This window comes from Rhinolophus hipposideros, assembly GCF_964194185.1.
Source record: "Rhinolophus hipposideros genome assembly, chromosome: 19".
In the NCBI taxonomy this organism is placed as follows: Eukaryota; Metazoa; Chordata; class Mammalia; order Chiroptera; family Rhinolophidae; genus Rhinolophus; species Rhinolophus hipposideros.
Genome location: NC_138065.1, coordinates 32,837,397 through 32,859,854, shown reverse-complemented (window position 1 = coordinate 32,859,854; position 22,458 = coordinate 32,837,397). Strand labels below are relative to the sequence as shown.

Here is a 22,458-nt window from a genome sequence, read left to right as displayed (position 1 = left end):
AATTAGTGATGTTGAGCATCTTTTCATATGTCTATTGGCCATCTGTATGTCCACTTTGGAGAAATGTCTCTTCATGTCCTCTGCCCATTTTTTAATTGGATAGTTTGTTGTTTTGGCATTGAGTTGTATGAGTTTTTTATAAATTTTGGATATTATCTCCTTATCAGATGTATGATTGGCAAATATCCTCTCCCATTCAGTAAGTTGTTTTTAGTTTTGTTGATGGTTTCTTTGCTGTGTAAAAACTTTTTAGTTTGATTTAGTCCCATTTGATTATTTTTTCTTTTGTTTCCCTTGCCCATGGAGATGTATCCAAATACATGCTACTAAGACCGATGTCAAAAAGTTTACTCCTTATGTTTTTTTTCTAGGAGTTTCATGGTTTCAGGTCTTATATTTACGTATTTAATCCATTCTGAGTTTATTTTTGTATATGGTGTAATTAAGTGGTCCATTCTTATTACTTTGCATGTATCTGTCCAGTTTTCTCAACACCATTTGTTGAAATGACTGCCTCTAACTTACTGCGTATCTTTGCCTCATTTGTTGAAGATGAACTGACCATATGAATAAGCCCAGAGGATTTATTTCTGGGCTATCTATTCTATTCCACTGAGCTATATGTATATCTGTTTTAATGCTAGTACCATACTGTTTTGATTATTGTAGCTTTGTAGTATAGTTTACAATCAAAGTGCACAATACTTCCTACTTTGATCTTCTTCAAGTTTTCTTGGGCTATTCAAGGTCTTTTTTGGTTTCATATAAATTTTAGAATTAGAATTCTGAGAAGTTGGTATTTTAATAGGGATTCCATTGATACTATATATTGCTTTGGTAGGAAGCACATTTTAATGATAGTAATCTGTCCAATCCATGATCATGGTATAGCACTCATTTATTTGCATCTTCCACTTCTTTCTTCAGTGTCTTATAGTTTTCAGAGTACAGGTCTTTCACCTGTTTGGTTCAATTTATTCCTATGTATTTTATGCTTTTTGATGCTAATGTAAACGGGATTGTTTTCTTAATTTCTTCTTCTGATCATTCATTACTGTTGTATAGGAAAGCAACAGTTTTCTATATATTGATTTTGTATTCTGAAACTTGACTGAGTTCATTTATTAGTTCTAAGTTTTTTGGTGGAGTGTTTATGGTTTTATAAATATGTAGCATCATATCATCTGCAAATAGTGAGAGTTTCACTTCTTTTCTAATTTGGATGGCTTTATTTCTTCTTTTTGTCTGATTGTTGTTGGCTAGGACTTCCAATATTACGTTGAAAAGTAGTGATAGGGAGCATTTTTGTCTTTTTACCAATTTTAGAGGAAGAACTTTCAGGTTTTAACCACTGAGTATGATACATTTATTATACTGGAGGTGCCAAAACAATGTATATAAGTGGACACTTTGGTCAACATTGCTCAAGCAGTAGTTCGCCATAATCAGAAGTATCTGGTGCTGATGGTAACCACTTTGAGAACCTCTTGTAATTGCAGAAGTCAAATGTGACTTGTATTCATCTTTTGTTATCAGTATATATTGAGCATTACAATTTTAATAATTTTCCTTTCTTAAAATGTGTATACATGTTTTTGGCATCCTCTGTATATAGCCTTTATTATGTTGAGATATGTTCCTTCTATAATGGCTTTTTTGAGAGTTTTCATCATAAAAGGATGTTGATTTTTTAATTGCTTTTTCTTCATCTATTGAGATAATCATGATTTTTATTTTTTATTTTGTTAATGTGATGTATCCTGTTGATTGATTTATAGAAGTTGAGCCATCCTTGCATGAAGTGGGATAAGTCCCACTTCATTATGATGCATAATCCTTTTAATTTATTTTCTATTTAATTTATTAATTGGTTTTCTAATATTTTGTTGAGAATTTTGGCATCTATGTCCATCAAGGACATTATCCTGTAATTTTCTATTTTTGTATGTTTTGGTCTGGTTTTGTATGTTTGGTCTAAACGCTAGCCTCATAGAATTAGTTTGGAAGCATTCCTTCCCCCTTTTTGTGTTGAAACAGTTTAAGAAAAACAGGTATTGATTCTTCATTAAATGTTTGGTAGAATTCACCTGTGAAGTCATCTCATCCTGAACATTTTTTTGAGAATTTTTTGATTACTGATTCAAACTTATTGCTAGTATATTGCATTGTGTGTTCACCACTCAGAGTCAGTTCTCCTTCCATCACCATATACTTGAGCCCCCTTTCCCTCTTCTACTACCCCCAACCCCATTACCCTCTGGAAACCACTAAACAGTTGTTTATGAGTTCTTGGTTTTTTGCATGTTTGCCTTGTTCATTTGTTGCTTTGTTTTATATCCCACATATGAGTGAAGTCATATGGTTCTCAACTTTTCCATCTGGATTATTTCACTTAGTATAATAATCTCGAGATCCATCTATGTTGTTGCAAGTGACAGTACTTCATCTTTTCTTATGGCAAAATAATATTCCATTGTGACTATATACTATACTACATCTCTTTTATCCAATCATCAATTGAACAACATTTTTGTTGTTTCCATGTCTTGGCCACCATGAATAAAGCTGCAATAAACATTGGGGTACATATAGCTTTAGGATAAATGTTTTCAGATTTTCTGAGTAGATACCCAGAAGAGGAATAGCTGGGTCATACGGCTATTCTTAATTTTTTGAGGAATAGCCATACGGTTTTCCATAGTGGCTGAACCAATTTACATTCTAACTAGTAGCATATGAGGGTTCCTTATTTTCCACAGCCTCTCCAACACTTGTTATTACTTGGCTTGTTGATGATAGCCATTCTAACAGGTGTGAGGTGGTATCTCATTGTGGTTTTGATTTGCATTTCCCTAATAGCTAGTGAACTTGAGCACTTTTTCATATATCTGTTGGCCGGTTATATGTCTTCTTGGGAGAAGTGTCTGTTCAGGTCCTCTGCTCATATTTTAATTGGATTATCTTTTTTGTTGTTGTTGAGCTGCATGAGTTCTTTATATATTTTGGATATTAGCTTCTCAGTGGAGGTGTTGTTTGCAAATATGTTCTCCCATTAGGTTGGTTGCCTCTTTGTTTTGATGATGGTTTCTTTTGTTGTGCAGAAGCTTTTTAGTTTGACATAGTCCCATTCATTTATTTTTGCTTTTACTTCCCTTGCTTTTGAGGTCAAACTCATAAAACCCTTTCTGAACCCAAAGTCCAGCTACTGAATTTAGTACCTATACTTTCTTCTATGCAATTTATTGTTTCAGGTCTTATATTTAGGTCTTTGATCCAGTTTGAGTTAATTTTGGTATATGGTGACAGATAACAGTGTGGTTTCATTCTTTTGCACATGGCTTTCCAGTATTCCCAGCACCATTTATTAAAGAGGATTTCTTTTCTCCATTGTACCTTTTTGGCTCCGTTGTTGAAAATTATCTGCCCATATATATATGTGGGTTTATTTTGGGGTTCTCAATTCTATTCCATTAGTCTGCGTGTCTATTTTTCTGCCAATACCATGTTATTTTGATTATTGTCACTTAGTAGTAACAAATTGAAGTCAGAGAGTGTGTACCTCCACCCTTGTTCTTTTTTCTTAGGATTGTTTTGGCTATTTGGGTTTTTGTGTTTTTTTGTGTGATTCCATATAAAACTGATGATTTATTCTATTTCTTTCAAAAATGTCATTGGGATTTTGATGAGGATTGCATTAAATCTATATATTGCTTTGGGTAATATGGCCATTTTAACTGTTGATTCTTCCAATCCATGAACAGAGAATATCTTTCCATTTGTTTGTATCTTCTTCAATTTCTTTTAATAATGTCTTGTAGTTTTTAGTATATAGGTCCTTCACCACTTTTGTTAAGTTTATCCCTGCTCTTTTATATTGTTTGTTGCAATTGCAAAAAGAACTGTCTTTTGTTTTTCATTTCCTATTCTGAGATTTCATTATTAGTATATAGGAATGCAATGGATTTTTGAACACTAATTTTGTATCTTGCATCTTTATGGTATTTATTTATTGTTTCTACTAGTGTTTTGGTGGAGTCTTTAGGGTATTCTACATAAGGAATCATGTCATCTGCAAAGAGTGACAATTTGATTTCTTCATTCCCAATTTGGATGCCTGTTATTTCTTTCTCTTGCCTGATTGCTCTGGCTAGCACTTTCCAACATTATGTTGAATAACAGTGGTGAGCGGGGACATCCCTATCTTGTTCCTGATTTTAAAGAAAAAGCTTTCAGTTTTACACCATTAAGTACGATACTAGCTGAGGATTCATCACATGTAGCCTTTATTATGTGTACTTTCCCCTGTATCCATTTTATTAAGTGTTTTAATCATAAATGGATGTTGCATCTTGTCAAATACTTTTTCTGCATCTATTGATATGATCATATGATTTTTATACTTTAGGTTGTTTATGTGATGTATCACATTGATTTGCATATGTTGAACCATCTTTGTGCCCCTGGAATGAACTCTGCTTGATTATGATGTATAATCTTTTTAATGTATGTTGTATTCAATTTGCAAGTATTTTGTTTAGGATTTTTGTGTCTGTATTCATCAGAGATATTGGTCTGTAGTTTTCTTTTTTTGTGTTATCCTTACCAGGTTTTTGTATCAGGGTAATGTTGCCTTCATAAAATGAATTAGGAAGTATTGCAATTTCTTCACTTTTTGGAAGACTTTGAGGATGACAGGTATTAAATCATCCTTGAAGGTTTGGTAGAATTCACTAGTGAAGCCATCTGCTCTTGGACTTTTGCTTTTTGGGAGGTTTTGGATGATTGTTTCAATTTCCTTACTGTTCATTGGTCTGATTTGATTTTCCAGTTCTTTGTGATTCAGTCTAGGAAGGTAATATATTTCTAAGAACTTGTCCATTTCTTCTAGGTTATTGAATTTGGTGGCATATAGTCCTTCATAGTATCTTGGATGATCCTTTGTATTTCTGTGATATGCATTTGTAGTCACACAACAGCCTGGCCAACTGTCCCCCCATGTCTTTCCTTAAGGAAAGGAGAGTCTGTAAGACTGTGCCTTTCTGGGACTGTGTTCCATCCTTGTGTTTACACCTTATGTTTCTCTGTCTGGTCCCCGAAAAATGGTTTGCAGCCAAAGACGGGTAAGATATCTCACGGGAGATACAACCTAAGCCAGGCGGAACTGAGTGGGGACCCCCAATGAGCTGCCTTAGAAAAATATGGGAAGGGGCCTTGCCTGCCCTTCCCCCTGCCTGGGAAAAGCTGTTGCTGGCTCTGGCTTTTCCCTTGCACCCGTTTGTGAGAGAAGTCATGAGGACAATAAAGATCAGCTCTCTCCACTTATCTCAATGGAGCTGTTACAATATGAGAGACTTGACCCTGAGAAGGTACATACCTTAGGTAAGACATCATGGGAACTTGTGCTTTGACTGTTTACAGACAAAGGGTGATTGGAATAAACATTTTTCTGCTATGATGTATGAGTATCACAGACCGTGTAAGAAACAATGTTACTTTCTTGTATTTGTATACCTATCAATAGAAACCTCCAGTTGGCCTTATTCTGGGCTCCAGTCCTCTGAGACTGAGAGACCCCTGGCCTTCGGACAGATTTAACTGCATTAAGTCTCTGTTTGATTCTTTCTTAAAAACTTAACCCAAGCCTCCCCTTCTCGCACCCTCACTGCCCGCATTGCACTGGACGCAACATGCATTGTAACTTCTCTTTCATTTCTGATTTTGTTCATTTGTGTCTTTTCTCTTTTTTCCTTAAGGAGTCTAGCCAAGGGTTTGTCAATTTTGTTAATATTTTCAAAGAACCAGCTCTTTGTTGTATTGATTTTTTTCTATTGTCTTTTTGTTCTCTATTTCATTTAATTCTGCTCTAATTTGAATTATTTCCTTTTATCAGCAGATGAAAGGAAATAATTTGTTCATCTTTTTCTAGTTCTTTAAGATGTAATGTTAGGATTTCCAGTCAAGATGGCAGAGTAGGTAAATGCTGTGCTAACCTCCTCTCAGACCACATCAATTACAACTGAACTACAGATAAACCATTTTTGAGAATTGCCTGAAATGCAGCTGAACTGAAGTCCTACAACTATGGACATACAGAAGAAGTCACTTTGAGACTGGTAGGAGAGATAGAGATGCAGAATGGGCTGGTCCTACACCTGCGTGTGACCATTAAAAGTCAGGAGAATTATCTCGGCTGCAGACATCCATACCCAAGGAGTGAAGGGACTTAGCCCCTGCACAGCCCAGGGTTTCAGTGCTGGGGAGGTAAGTCCCCATAACTTCTGGCAGTGAAAACTAGCACAGATTGTGAGTGAGTGAGATGGAGGGCAGCTGCACTCCCAGCATTCCTTTTAAAGGGACTGCGCACAAACTTACTTGCTGACAGACTCACTCTCTCTGAGCTCCAGACTGGGGCAGCAGCTCGAAAGGCACCAGGTACATACGGGGAGGAAATGAACTGTCTTGCTTCAGGGTAAAAGCTGGAGGGGTAGCTTTCTCCTGGAGGAAAAAGCTGGTGGAAGCCATTCTTTCTTTGTTGAGTCCTACCCCACCTTTCAAGCAGAGACAGGCAGATGCCATACCTGAGTCTCAATTAAACTGGCTATCACCGTTTGTCTGCCCTGCTCTAGTGATTCCCTGAGACTATGGCCCACCCAATGTTCAGGTATACTCAAGCTGCTTCCAGTGGCTCAAACTGCAGGTTTTCCTAAAATTTCTCAAAGGTTCACAAACCTCAAACAAGCAGCATCTGACTTCACTGTGTCTTGTACCTCTGAGTAAATAGCGCTAAGCATGGCAGTTGCGATACCTGGCCTCGGTCCACAGTTTGGCCTCTTGAGTCACCTTCAAGCACAGCGTGGGCAATGGCCATCTCTGTATCACTTGTGGCTCATGCCAGGTGGCCCCAGGCAGGACAACAACTGTGCTGAACTTCATCTTCAGCTGGTCATGGACCTCCTGGGAGCCCTGCATAGAAACAAACACAAAGAAGTAGCCAAAATGGGCAGAGAGAGAAACACTTACCAAATGAAAGAACAAAACAAAGCTCCAGAAAAAGAATTAAACAAAATGGGGACAAGAAATCTCCCAGATGCAGAGTTCCAAATACTGGTTATAAGGATACTCAACGATCACCCTTATGATCATTGGGAGAACTTCAACAAAGAGATAAGAAATATAAAAATGGAGATAGAGAACATAAAAAAGAACCAGTAAGAAATAAAGAATACAATAACTGAAATGAAGAACAGATTATATGGAATCACAGTAAATTAGATGAAGCAGAGTATTGAATCAGGGACTTAGAAGATAAGGTAGCAGAAAACACCCCATCAGAACAGCAAAAAGAAAAAAGAATCCAAAACAATGATTAGAGTTTAAAGGGCCAGTGGGACAACATCAAGCATACCAACCTTCACTTCATAGGGGTACCATAAGGAGAAGAGAGAGAGCAAGCAATTGAAAACCTATTTTAAGAAACAATGACTGAAAAGTTCACTAACTTGGTGAAGGAAATACATATACAAGCCCAGAAAGCACACAGAGTCTGAACAAGATGAACTCAAAGAAGCCCACACCAAGACACATCATAATTAAAATGCCAAAAGGTTAAAGACAAAAAGAGAATCTTAAAAGCAGCAAGAAAAAAACAGTTATCTATAAGGGAGATTCCATAAGACTATCAGCTGATTTTTCAAGAGAAATTTTGAGGGCCAGAAGGGAATGGCAGGAAATATTCAAAGTGCTGAAATACAAGGACCTACAACCAAAATTAGTCTACCCAGCAAAGCTATCATTTAGAATTGAAGGAAAGATAAAGGCCTTCTCAGACAAGAAAAAGCTAAAGGAGTTCCTTACCACCAAACCACTATTGCAAGGACTGTTAGAGGGATTTCATTAAGACCCCCCCCCAAAAAAAAAACATTAAAAATATAAATAATAAAATGGCAATAACTACATATGATGTCTGACAATTAAGTTTGAGAACTCATCCTAGAAAAAGTACTACATACCTCATTGCTGAATATCACTATGGTCACTTTCAAAGTACTCTTCTTGGGAAGCTATGCACCAATGCTATCTCCTAGTCCACCTTTCAAAGCAATTTTGGAACACTTTTTTTGGAATGGCCATCAGAGCTGTTGTGTTACCCTTGATGTCCTGAATGGCATCAAAATGTCTTCCTTTCAATATTTCCTTTATCTTCGGGAAAAGAAAAAAATCACTGTGGGCCAGATCAGGTGATGGGAGGTGTTATTGCATCCCAATGCAGTTATTTGTTAAATGACTAAAATTCCCTCACAGACAGTGCCGTGGGACTGGTGCATTGTCGTGATGCAAGAGCCATCAATTGTTGGCGAAAACTTCAGGTCATCTAATTTTTTCACACAGCTTTTTCAGTACTTCCAAATAGTAAAAACTTGGTGAACTGTTTGTCTAGTTGGTACAAATTCATAACGAATAATCCCTCTGATATAAAAAAAAGTTAGCAACATTGTTGCAACAAGTTCGCAAACTTAATTGTCACACCTTGTATCTATCATCGACTTTAAATATAAATGTATTAAATGCTCCAATCAAAAGATAGGGTGGTTGAATGAATAAGAAAACAAGAAGTTTACATATGCTGCCTACAAGAGACTCACTTCAGATCAAAAGACACACACAGACTGAAAGTAAAGGGAGGGGGAAAAGGTATGTCATGAAAATGGAAACAAAAAATAAAAATGCTGTGGTAGCAATACTTATACCAGACAAAACAGACTTTAAAATAAAGGCTATAAAAAGTGATAAAAAAAGACCCAGTGATCCCAGTTCTCAGTAATTATCCAAATAAACCCAAAACGTTACTTGAAGGGGACATGTGCATCCATATGTTCATTGCAGCAGTGTTTGCAATGGCCACAATGTGGAGGCAGCCTGGGTGTTCATCGATGGATGAATGGATAAAGACAACATGGAATATATATAATGGAATATTTCTCGAACATGGAAGGGTATGGGTTCTCACCATCTGCGGCAGCATGATGGACCTAGAGAATATCATGCTCAGTGAAGTATGTCAGACAGCAAAAGACAGGTGCAACATGATTTTGCTTATATATGGAATCTAAAGAAGAAAACAAACAAAACAGAAACAAACTCACAGATACAGAGAACATTTTGATGGTGCTAGATGGGAGGAAGGTTAGGAATGCTTTAAAAAGGAGAAGGGATTAAGAAGTACAAATTGGTTGTTACAAAGTAGTCAAAGGGATTTAGGGTATAGCATAAAAATATAGTCAATAATATAGTAATACCTATGTATGGTGCTAGGTGGGTACTAGTTTTATTGGTGTGATAGATGGGAGGGGGGTTGATGGACAGGGTGAAAGAGATGAAGACATTAAGATGTACAAATTGGCAGTTACAAAATAGTCATAGGGATGTAAAGTAAAGCTTAGGGAATATAGTCAATAACATGGTAATAACTATGTGTAGTGCCAGGGGGGTACTAGACTATTCCGGGGGATCACTTCTTAAATTATATAAATGTCTAACCACTATGCTGTACACCTGAGATTAATATAAAATAATATTTAATGTCAACTTTAATTGAAAAATTAAAAAAGGGTGGGAGAGTTAAAGGAGAATATGAGGTTCAAATTTCCAGGTATAAAACAAGTAAATTATGGGGATGTACTGTACAGCATAGGGAATACAACCAACAATATTGTGATAGTATAGTATGGTGTCAGATGATTGTTGGACTTTTGGTGATCACTTCTTTTGGTATATAAATGTTGAATAACTACTTTGTACACCCGAAACTCACATAATATTGTATGTTAACTATATTTTAATAAAAATATTTTAAAAAGAGATGCAATGTTATCTTGTTTATTTGGGATTTCTTGTTTCTTGAGATAGGCCTGTAATGATATAAATTTCCCTCTTAATACTGCTTTTCCCGCATCCCAATAAGTTTGATATGATGTATTTTCATTCTCATTTGTTTCTATGTATCTTTTGATCTCTCCTTTTATTTTTTCTTTGACCCAGTTGTTCTTTAATAGCATGTTGTTTAATCTCCACATATTTGTAGTTTTTCCCATTTTCTTTTTGCAGTTGATCTCCAATTTCAAAGCACTGTGGCTGAAGAACATGCTTTGCATGATTTCAATCTTCTTAAATTTGCTGAGGCTAGTTTTGTGTCCCAACATATGGTTTATCCTTGAGAATGTTTCATGTGCATTAGAAAAAAATGTATAGTCTGGTGTTCTAGAATGAAATGCTCTGTAAATATTGATTATGTTCATTTGGTCAAATGTTTCATTTAAGGCTGATATTTCCTTATTGATTCTCTGTTTGGATGATCTATCTAGATCTGTCAATTGGGTATTTAGGTTCCCTACCATAAGTGCGTTTTTGTCAGTTTCTTCCTTTAGTAGCTACTTTATATATTTTAGTGCTCTGTGACTGAGAGTACATATACTAATAAGTGTAATGTGAGTCTTCTTGTTGTATTGTTCCCTTTATCATTATGAAATGTCAATCTTTGTCTCTTGTTACCTTTTTTATCCTGAAGTCCGTTTCATAAGATATAAGTAAAGCTACACCTGATATTCTATGGTTGCCATTTGCTTGGAGTATCATTTTTCACCCTTTCAATTAGAGTGTACATTTCTTCTTATAGCTGAGATGTGTCTCTTTGAGACAGCATATGGTTGGGTTTAGGTTTTTGATCCAATCTCGTACTCTGTGCCTTTTTATTGGTGAGTTCAGTCTATTTACATTTAGGGTGATTATTGATATATGTGGATATCCTATAGCCATTTTGTCTTTTTTTTCCTGGTATCTTGATGTCTCCATTGTTTCTTTGCCTTTGTGTTTCTGTCTGTTATTTTAGTTTGATGATATTCTATGATTTTTCCCTGTTTTCCTCCTTTTAATGTTATGTGTGTCAGTTCTGGATTCTTTTTGAGTGGTTACCATTAAATTTATGTAAAAGACAGTTTCAAATACACAGTAGTCTTTTTTCTTCAGCATGCATCTTATCTCCATCCCCCTCTGCAAATTCAAATTTTTACTTCCTCCCCTTTTTAGTTTTTGCTGTCAAAAATTATTCCTATTTATGCTGGGAGTTCGTTTCTGAGTCTCAGTACCAAATTGCCTTCTCCTTTTTTTTCCCCCCACAGATATTTTCATCTTCTTTACCCTTTATGTTATGTTTAAGAGTGTAGTGCCCTATTATATTTAGGGGTTTCCGTTTCCTGCTTCTGTCTGTTTGTTAGTAATCTTGCTCATAGTTTTGTATCCTTTTGTCCTTTTGTTTCCAGTCAAATAGTCTCCTTTAGTATTTCCTGTAATGCAAGTCTTGTGATGCAAAATTCCCTCAGCTTCTATATATCTGGAGAGGTCTTTCTTTATTCCTCTTTCATATTTAAAGGATAACTTTGTTGGACAACTATTCTTGGCTGGTAATTTCTCTCTTTCAATACTTTGAATATTTGATTCCACTCCCTCCTGGCTTGTAGAATTTCTGCTTAAAAGTCTGATGGAAATCTAATGATTTTCCCTTGTAGGTTATGGCCTTCTTTTCCCTGGCTGCCTTGAGAATTCTTTATTTGTCATTAATTTCTAATACCTTTAATATAATGTGCCTCGGAGAAGGCATGATAGGATTGAGGTAATTAGGTGTTCTATTTGCTTCTTGTATTCGAGGATCCAGTTCTTCACATAGGTTTGGGAAGTTCTTGTTGACTTGTGCCCTTCTCCCTCTCTTCTCTTTCTGGTATACCCATCATTCCTATATTGCTCTTTCTGATGGAGTCAGATAGTTCCAGTAGAGTTCTTTAATTTCTTCTAACTCTCAAATCTCTCTCTTCTTCCACCTGCATCATTTCCAAATTTTCATCTTCAACATCATTAATTCTTTCCTCCATATAGTCAGCTTTATTTGTTAAGTTGGCTATTTAATTCTTCATCTCTTTTATGGAGTTCTTTAGCTCCAGAATTTCTATTTGGTTCTTTAAATATTTCAATCTCTTCAATAAAATATTCATTTTGTTCATTGATTTTACTTATGAGTTCATTAAACTGCCTATCTGAGTTTTCCTGCATCTTGTTGAGTTTTTTCAGAACTGCAATCTTGAATTCTCTGTCATTTAAGTCACATATTTCCATGTCTTTAAGTTTATTTTCAGGATATTTTTCATTTTCTTTCTGAACTGCCTTGTTACCTTGGTTATTCATGGCGATGAATGGAGTATTTCTCTTGGGCATCTACGAGAGTGAATTATGTAGCAAGTTGATATGAAGAGGTCTTTCTTTTGTTCTCCAGTAGGTAGCACTCAAGCATTTTATTTTCTATTGCACTGAGGTGTTTTATTTTCTATTGCAAATTTCTATTGTTCTACCTTTTCACACAATGGGCAATTTCCTGGGGCGGTGGGCTTCTCCTCTGTGACCAGGTCACCTTGGTCACAGGACCACCTCCATAGGAGGATGTGGGGGTGATGGGGTTCTGAGCCACTGAAATCCCAGTGCTGGCCCTGCAGCCAGATTCAGAGCTGTGCACCTCAGCAGACCTGGGTACCCCCACTGAAATCAGCCTTGAAGGGTGGGAGAGAAGCAACTGGAATATTTGTGACTTTGTTCTCTTCCAAGTAATTGTGACTGGCAGATCATAGCTGCCTCACCCCTGTAGCTCCTTCTTTTTCACTGGAATTAGCTGCACTGTGCGTCTGCCACTCAGGACTCTCTCACCAGTTCTCAGTGCTGTAGATACTCTGCTCTTTAATCCAACACTGCTACAATTTTTTTCTGGACCCATTGCTAACACTGGGACGTTGCAGGGAAGCAGGCAGGTAGGCTTCTTGGCTTTGTTTTCTGCCTGGCAGTGATGGCTGGAAGACAGCAGTTGTTGCACTTCTGTATTTAGTCTTTGTCCCGAGGACTCTGCCCTGATCGTTGGGTCCAGCTGTATTATATGCTGATGTCTCAGGCAAAATTGCTGGGGCTGCAGGGAGTGCACATGTAGCCTCAATCCTCCCCTCTCCCTTGACCGTAGTGAAGCTCTGAGCTGTGTCCTGAGGCCTCATCTCTGCACTTCTCCCATCCCTCCTCCCCTGTTCACCTTGATTTCCCCACCTTCAGATGTTTCAATGTGCGGATCTCTCAGATGTGTTGGTATATTGCACAGGGAATTCTTTGTTGCATTATAGTTTTCAATTTACTGTAATTGCAAGGGGAGATATCAAGGAGCAACCCTCATGCTGCCATGTTTCTGATGTCCCCATTTTTTAAGTTCTTAAGGTGGAAGCTTAGATTATTGATCTGAGTGTTTCTCTTTTTCTAATGTATCTCATGCTATAAATATCCTTCTAAGCAATGCTTTGGCTGTATTCCAGAAAATCTGATATGTTGTGTGTTCATTCTTATTCAATTCAGAACACTTTCTAATTTTTCTTGTGACTTTTTCTTTGATTCATGGGTTAGCTAGATGTGTCTTGCATAATTTTTAAATAATTGGGGATTTTACATATATCTTTCTTTGGGTTTCTACATTCATTCCATTATAATCAGATAATGTACAGGAAATAATTTCAATTTTTGGAATTAAAAAATTATTGTCTAGAATATGTTATCAAAGATCGTTCTACATGGACTTGAAAAGAGGAAGTATTTTGCTGTTATTCAGTGTTTCCTTTCATTCAAGAGTCAAATACCCTACAATATCTCCCTACATTTGGTCATGTTCTAATGCCTTAAACATTGTTATTTCGGTACAGGCATATCTTGGGGTTACTGAAGTTTTGTTCCAGTCAACAGTAATAAAGTGAATATCAAAATAAAGTGAGTTGTAATGGTTTTGTTGGTGAGAGTCTTGCCTTCAATTTCTAAAAAATGCAACATCTGTGAAGTGCAGTAAAGTACCATTAAACAAGGCATGCCTGCATGTTTTCTCCAGAGTGTATCAATATTATTTGTGAGAGGATTATTCTTTCATAATTTAATCTATCATTTCCTCTAACCACAACACTCATATTTCTTGTATTACAAGACAAAACTTTCTTATTTTTAAGCCAGTATGTATTTTTTGATACTTCTGAGTAAAAGAAATCTTAATTCTTTCATATACACAGTAATTTACTATGTGAGGTCCGACAGGTAAGTTCATGAACTCATCATAGAAAAAGTGCTACATACCTCATTGCTGAATTTCACTATAGTCACCTTTGAAATACTCCCCTTGGGAAGCTATGCACTGACGCCAGTGCCTAGTCCACCCTTCAAAGCAATTTTGGAACTCTTTTTCTGGAATGGCCATCAGAGCTGTCGTCATAGTACTCTTGATGTCCTGAATGTCATTAAAATATCTTCCTTTCAATATTTCCTTTATCTTCAGGTAAAGAAAGAAGTCATTGGGAGCCAGTCAGGTGAGTACGGAGGGCGTTCCCATACAGTTATTTGTTTATTGACTAAAAACTCCCTCACAGACAGTGCCGTGTGAGTTGATGCATTGTCGTGATGCAAGAGCCGTGAAATGTTGGTGAAAAGTTCAGGTCGTCTAACTTTTTCACATAACCTTTTCAGCACTTCCAAATAGTAAACTTGGTGAACTGTCTAGTTGCTGGAAACTCGTAATGAATAATCCCTCTGATATCAAAAAAGGTTAGCAACACTGGTGCAACAAGTTTGTGAACTTAATTGTCACACCTCATATATCATAAAATGTCAGCAACATGTGAGGTGAGGGGTGGGGATCTCTACAACTAGAACTATTTTTTTAAATTTATTAAACTTGACCTATGTTAAATTAATTTAGAAACAAATTCAACAGGAGGAAAAAGCACATAAGGCTGTTTATTTATTTGTTGGTAAAAGTATTTACCAAGTGTTTCCGTACTATTTACAATGAGAAGGAAATACATGGAAATATTATTACCTTTACACTCAGGAAGGTCACTACCCCATGCATTAGTTATGTCCAGAGCAAATCAGCTTGCTCTCTCCAAGAAGTGAATATTCATCTGGTCCATTTGAAGGATTACAACTATAAGTTACTACTTCATTATATTCAAATGTGTCCTTGTGATTATTGGTATATTTTCCATTGGATATTTTTCCAGGTGGTTGACATAAAACCTCTGAGAGAGAGAGAGAGAGAGAGAGAGAGAGAGAGAGAGAGAGAGAGAGAGAGAGAGAGAGAAGACATGACAGGCAAAGGAAACAGTGAAAGGTTAAGACAGCATTAGTAATGTTTTGTGAACTGCCTTCAATACGTTCATTAACATAAATTTCTACAATCTAGTTGTGAATCCAATATCTATTTAGAAGAAAGTTTTTATGAAAAAATGTATTGTACCAATTGAAACCACTGATAGAGAAATGAACTTTTAGAATAAAACTCATTTTCTGAAATAGTTTATATAAAATACCTATATGAATTACCTATATTTATCTGCAAGGCCATGCTAAGTTTTGTTCTCACCATAAGAGATTCTGACAATTTAATGAGAAAATTGCTCATGATTAAAAACACAAGTCAGTGCTGGTTGACAAGTGCTTCATAATTTATAAATATATGCATTACTAAATTGATGGTTCACAGTTTTATCAAGATTGTCTTTTTTCACTTTCATACTTAAGAGTATACAGTGAAATTTCCAATGTCTGTAAATTGTTTGATAATGCAAAAAACTGAATCCAGAGGTCTTCCTTGAGTCACATGTTGAAGACATTTGAAAGATATGCAACAGTGCCACTATTCCCATATTTGTTTTACATATTTTTGATTGTTCATTAAAAATTTTCCAGTTTTTAACATATATTGAGCTTACTGTTCTTAAAAATGAATTCTTATTTAGAAAAAACTTCTCTGTGTTAATTCCAGTATAATGAATGTCAAAAAACCTAACACACATGTAGAAGAGCTCCGTGGAGTCTTTATTAATTTAATAGCATAAAGGGGTTTCCAGGCATAAAAGGTTGAGAACTGCTGCTCTAAATTCTGAGAAGAGAATGTACTTAATTTCACACTGTGTACGACTATCACTCCAATCCACAGTATTTCCAGAAAGTTTACAATATATATTTTTTCGTCCCAATTAAGTAATAACTAAATGAGAAAAGAAAAGATTACTATTTTCTTTATCAGTTAACAAGAAACTCATAATAATAAAGAAAATTTTTATATGCGTCTTTTTCTGCACTACAGTAGTTTAAGGGAGAAGTTTCTTTTATTTTAAACAGTTTTTTTTTAAAATCTTTTATTTATTTAAGTGTGTTTTTCCAGGACCCATCACCTCCAAGTCAAGTAGTTGTTTCAATCTAGTTGTGGAGGGTGCAGCTCACAGTGGCCCATGTGGGAATCGAACCGGCAACCTTGTTATTAAGAGCACACGCTCTAACCAACTGAGCTAACCGGCTGCCCCAAAGGAAAAGTTTTTTAAATAATGTGTATTGAGTATGTTAACCAAACCTGCAATTTAATAAAATGAAGAGTATCTGGTGTTGAACATGCATTGGCCTAGAGCAAAATGTCTACATAAATCTGTCAAGCTTGTCAGGATGGCCTCTTTGATATCTCCTGCAGTCACATCACACATTCACATTTCTGTTCTCGTTCATGCCATTCTGCTCAGTCGGCACATGACTGAGTAGAGAGATCTGGCCTTAGAGTTTGGCTGACTGGATTCAAGTCCCAGCTTCACAACTGACTCATTGATTGATTTGGGCAAATACCTTATGTTTCTTTCTCAGTTTCCTCATTTATGAAAAGGGGATAATAGTATATACCTCCTGGGGTTGTTCTGAGTAGTAGATGAGTTGGCATGTGGAACATAGTGGATCCTAGGTAAGTTTCAGGTCTTATTAACATTCTTCAGAATACTTTCCTAGGAGTAGGAAGGAAAACTACTCAATGAAATCGCTGATGATTTGCATTCACAGTACTCTCTCCTCCTCTGGACTGTCTTTATAATGATCATGAATAAATCTATTTCTTTGGTACTTCTCATTCTCATTTACCATTTTCCTTTGACACTTCCCTGTATATATTGTCCTTCTCAAAAAGGCGACAACTTTTTTTTAGAATAGTTGATGAATTAACCTTTCAGTCCTCTGTAAAGTGCCTTGCAGTCTGTCTCTAATGTTTGACCTGATAGTTTCACTTGATCAAACTAAAAAATAATCCAAACTGAAAAATAAAGCACCTTAGGTGCTTCCAGCTAAATTTCCTCCCAAGACTCACAACACTGATTCTATATTATAATGTATTAAGAGAAGATTATGGGACTATAGCAGGTAGGAAGCACCAAGAATATGTCTCCCCACCAAGAAAACAATTTCACTACTAAAATCAACATGATATAACTGTTTTGGAACCTTGGAGTCTGCTGAATGCTTGCAACTTCCAGGAAAAGACTTGGACAGGTAAATTCAGTTAATTTGGGTCAGTTTCAACTCTTAACATAGTGACAGCAACCTTTCTGACTCCTACAGCAGTCAGCCTGTGCATGTGTTCCTAGAGCAGCTTATAAGCAGGAGCAGGGTGGGCATAAAGGACTGTGTCCTCAAAATATCGGAGTTCCACGCTTTTATCATTGATTGCTCCTTCTGATCACAGAGAAGCAGACAAAGAGGTGGGCAACCATTGTTGTTGCACCTCCCCTGACTCTTGCAAGCTCCTTCCTTGCCAAAAGAAGTGATTTGCAGGGGATTTAAGGATCCAGTGATCTTTGCCACTTTATATTTTTCACTGTGCCCCTTTTGGGGGCAGATATGAAAAACTGAGACATTAAAAAATGACTGCATATGTCAGGATAATTAGAGTGACTACAAAAGGCTCTGAAAAGACCTGATAAGATCTTTAGTTTATATGTTGGGCAGATACTCAGCACAGGGACACCATACCAACAACAAAAACAAACAAACAAAAAAAAAAACTAGGGAAGGATGAGAATCTGATTCCCAGAATTACCCAATTATTAGATTCAAATGTTCAGTTCAACAACAACAAAAATCATAAGGCATACAAAGACACAGGAAAGTATGGCTCATTCATAGAAAATAATAAATTAAAAAGAAATTATCCCTGAATAAAAAGACCTGGGGGCAGATCTTGAGAACATCTCTACTAGACAAACTCTTTAATATAGGCATTGAAACTGTGTATACACCTTTCATAGGTACTCTTGGTGGTGAAACTGTGGTTTCTAGTTCCACAATCCTCTTTTCTTTTTACAAGGTAGCTGAGCAGCAGACACAGAGACACAGATCTCTGTGAGCACCCTTGAGCCCAGTGACACCATTAAAAATGTCAAAGCAAAATGCCAAGACAAAAATGGGCATCACTGTGGACCTACAGCATCTGATTTCTGTGAGCAGCATGGAGGAGGGCCACACTCTGCCAGACTACAATTTTCAGAAGTAGTTCACCCTGCACTTGATGCCTTGCCCATGTGGTAGAATCAGTGAGCTTTCTTCCACCAGCTCCCCAACAATAAAACAGCACCAAAATGATACTGCCTGTACCCTGACACTGTCAGGGTATTTAACTGTTTCTAGAAAAAATGAGGATACACCAAAACCTGCAACAGAAGAAGCTGGCCAAAATAGACCTCTCCACTGTCCTCCTTTTTTCTAAGTGGGGCTTCCTACCACATGGCACTGGGACTGCAAAAATTTGAAAAACAAAAAACTTTCTTAGGGATGTTCAAGAACTAGCAGAGGAAATGTAAAAATGCATGGAAATATAAATTACGAGATGGAAACCTTGGAAGCCAAAAGAAAATTCTGGAGTTCAAAAGTACGATAACTGAAATGAAAAATTGACTACAGGAATCAAAGGCAGTGTTGAGCAGGCAGAAGGAAGAGTCAGCAAACCCAAAGATAGGATGAAGGAAATTATTGAGTCTGAGGAACAGTGAGAAAAAAGAATGAAGTGAATGAATAGCCTAAGGACATGTGGGACACCAATAAACAGATCTTTGTCTATCTATCTATCTATCTATCTATCTATCTATCTATCTATCTATCTATCTATCTACACACGTGGTGGAACTCCCTGAAGAAGGTAAAAAGGGGAAAGAGAATCTTTGAAGAAACAATGGCTATAAACTTTCCAAATTTGATAAAAGAAATGAATAGAAATACTCAAAGAGCTCAACAAACTCCAAGTAATATGAACTCAAAAAGACCCACACTAAGATACATAATTATCAAACTTTCTAAAGCCAGTGACAAAAAGAGAATCTTGAAAGCTGCGAGAGAGAAGTGAATCAGCATGTACAATAGATCCTAAACAAGATTATCAGCAGATTTCTCATCAGAAACTCAGAGGCCAGAAGACAGCAAACTGAAAGAATCAAAGTGACAAAAGAAAAAAACTGTCAACCAAAAATCCTCTATACAGCAAAACTGTGTTTGAACAATGAGGGAGATATTAAGACTTTCCTAAAAGTAAAAGCTGAGGACGATTGTTACCACTAGACTTCTCCTGCAAAAAAATGTTCAAGGGAGTCATGAAAGGTGAAATTAAAATATACTAGGAAGTAACCCAAAGTTGTATGGATAAACATCTCACTAAACAAATGGGCAATTATAAAAGCTAGTATTATTGTAATAATGGCTTGTAAATGCATTTTTTTTGTTTTGTTTTCTATGAGTTTTCAGAGACTAATCTTTAAAAAAAAAGTGTAGAAGTTAGCATTCCAATTATAAGTGCATTATAACCAAAATAACAACCGAAAGGTGTGGGGAGGGACCTGATAAGGATATGTTTTTGTAATTTATTGAAATTAAGTTGGTATAAATTCAAAATGGAGTGTTAAAACTGTAGGATGAATGTAATCTCCATAGGAACCACAGACAAAATTGCTATAGAATATACACACAAAATGAACTGAGGAAGGAATTTCAACATTTCATTACAAAAATCAACTAAACACAAAAGAAAATAGTAGTGTCAGAAAAGGGGGCTCAAGAAGAGCTTAAACGCATGTAGAAAACATAGCACAATGATAGAAGTCTCTCTTTTTCCGTAATTATTTTAAATTTAAATAGATTAAACCCTAGTATCAAAAGACAGGGAAATAGATAAAAACACACAAAAGAACTATATGCTGTCTACAGGAGACTCACTTGAGATCGAAAAACATACAGAAGTTGAAAGTGAAAGAATGGAAAAAGATATTCTTTGCAAATAGTAACCAGAAAAGGGCAGTGATGTTTATACTAATTTGGACAAAATAGACTTTAAGTCAAACAATGTTACAAGAGACAAAACAGAAATTACATTTTTATAAGGCTTCAATAAAAGCCTTATAAAGCCTTATCTGTAAGAAGATATAGTAATTGTAAACATTTATGTACTTAATAACAGACCTTCAAAATATATGAAGCAAAATTGAAGGGAGAAATACACATTTCTGCATAATAGGTATTTCTCCAAAAATAGTTGGAGACATCAATATCCCACTCAGAATAATAGACAGAACAACCAGACAGAAGATAAGTAAGGATAAATGGGACTTGAACAATATAATTAACTAAGTAGATCTCATAGACATGGGACATCTTCCAGGACAGACCATATGTTAAGCCACAAATTAATAGCAACCAATCAATACATTTAAAAAGATAGCTATCATACAAAGTCTTCTCTAACCGTAACAGAAAGAAATTGTTGAACAAAGACCTTCACAGCCAGAAGCTTTTCAGAAAGAAAAGGCTTATTGAGTCATATGCTAGCCAGAAAAAGGACCATGTCCTGGGGCATGCAGTCTAATACACCAGCTGGAGGGTAGATGGAGGAGGAAAACATGTCCATCATCCTGGGTTTGATGGGACTCTTTTATAGTTTGGAGAAGAGAGATAATAAGTTGTTTGGAAGAACTGGCATTGGCTATTGACAAAGAGTGTGAAAGAAGGTGAAGTGGGTTTAGTCTGGGATAGGTGTACAATCCATAAGAAAGAAGTGTTTGCTGCTTTTGAATTGGTTGTGGGCAACAGTCTGGAACATGCATAGTCTAGATTAGACTATTACCTGAAATAGCTCTTATCTAAACGCTATGCTGAAATATGTCTGAAAGTTCAAAGTTTCAACACCAATTTCAAAGTTTCATATATTCAAGCAAGTGAGCAGCCTTTTTTGTTGGTTTCTGCCATTGGCTCTGTTAACTGACAAACTCTCTGTTTCTTCCTACCACCCTCTGGCCTACTGAAATTTAATTTCCAACATCTCAGAATCTTTCTTTTTTCAAAGTTAGAAATAGATATTAAATGGAAAACTGTAAAGTCACAAAATTGTGAAAATTAAACAACAATCTTTTAAACAACCAATGAATCAATGAATAAAACACAAGGGAAATTAGAAAACACTTGGAGAAGAATGAAAATGAAAACATAATATCCCAAAACTTATGGGATGCAGCAAAACAGTGTCAAGAAGGTGGGGGAGTGATTTATGGCTAAACACTTACAGTAAAAACCAAGAGATCTGAAATCAACAACCTAACTTCACAAATTAGGGAATTAGAAAAAAGACACTAAGTTCAATGCTAGCCAAAGAAAATAAATAATAACATTTAGAGCAGATATAAATAAAACAGATTAAAAAAAAACATTAAAGAAAACCAATCAAACTAAAAGTTGGTTTTTGAAAAGATCAACCTATAAAAGGTCAACTGATAAATTGATAAAAATTAACTGGATGGACTTAGAAAAAAGAAGACTCAAGTTACTAAATCAAAAATGAAAGTGGGGACAGTAATACTGATTCTACAGAAATACAAAATATTATAAATTACTATGAATGACTTTATCCAACAAATTGTATAACCTAGATAAAATGGAAAAATTCCTAGAAACACAAAATTGACGAAGACTAAATCACAAAGAACTAGATAACCTGAGTAGACCTATAATTAGTGTGGAGATTGAATTAGTAATCAAACATCTCTCAATAAAAAAAAGCCCAAGATCTGATGGTTTCACTGGTGAATCTTACCAAACATTAAAGAAAAACTAGTATCAATCTTTCTCAAACTTTTCCAAATAATTGCAGAGATAGGGAGACCTTAGAACTCATTCTATGAAACAAGCATTACCATGACACCAAAGCCAGACAAAGACACTACAAGAAAAGAAAGATGCAGACCAATATCCCTTATAATCCTTGACATAAAAATCCTCAAAAAAATATGGAAACAGAATTCAGCAGGATTATACATCATGGCCAAGTGAGATTTATTTTCAGAATGCAAGGGTAAGTGAATATATGAAAATCAATCAATGTAATCTGTCATATAAACAGAACGAAGGGGGAAAAACCACACTGTCATCTCAATTCATGTAGAAAAAGCATTTGACAAAATTCAACACTCTTGCATAATAAAAATACATGACAAACGGGGAACACAAGGAAACTACTTTAAGACAATAAACGTTATATGTGAAAAATCCACAGCAAACATC

General features: G+C 35.9%; 1 protein-coding gene across 3 annotated transcripts in view; it reads right to left on the bottom strand.

The window, feature by feature from the left end:
• Positions 1–22,458, bottom strand: part of LOC308487794 (uncharacterized protein) — a 35,773-nt gene that overhangs the window by 3,232 nt on the left and 10,083 nt on the right. For 2 of the 3 annotated variants that reach the window (XM_081026508.1, XM_081026507.1), the window contains exon 2: positions 6,806–6,963. In XM_081026508.1, the coding sequence (XP_080882634.1) occupies positions 6,806–6,963 (158 nt within the window). Of the gene's footprint in view, positions 1–6,805; positions 6,964–14,926; positions 15,130–22,458 lie in introns of those variants that run through there. The other variant, XM_081026509.1, reaches the window with a different exon arrangement.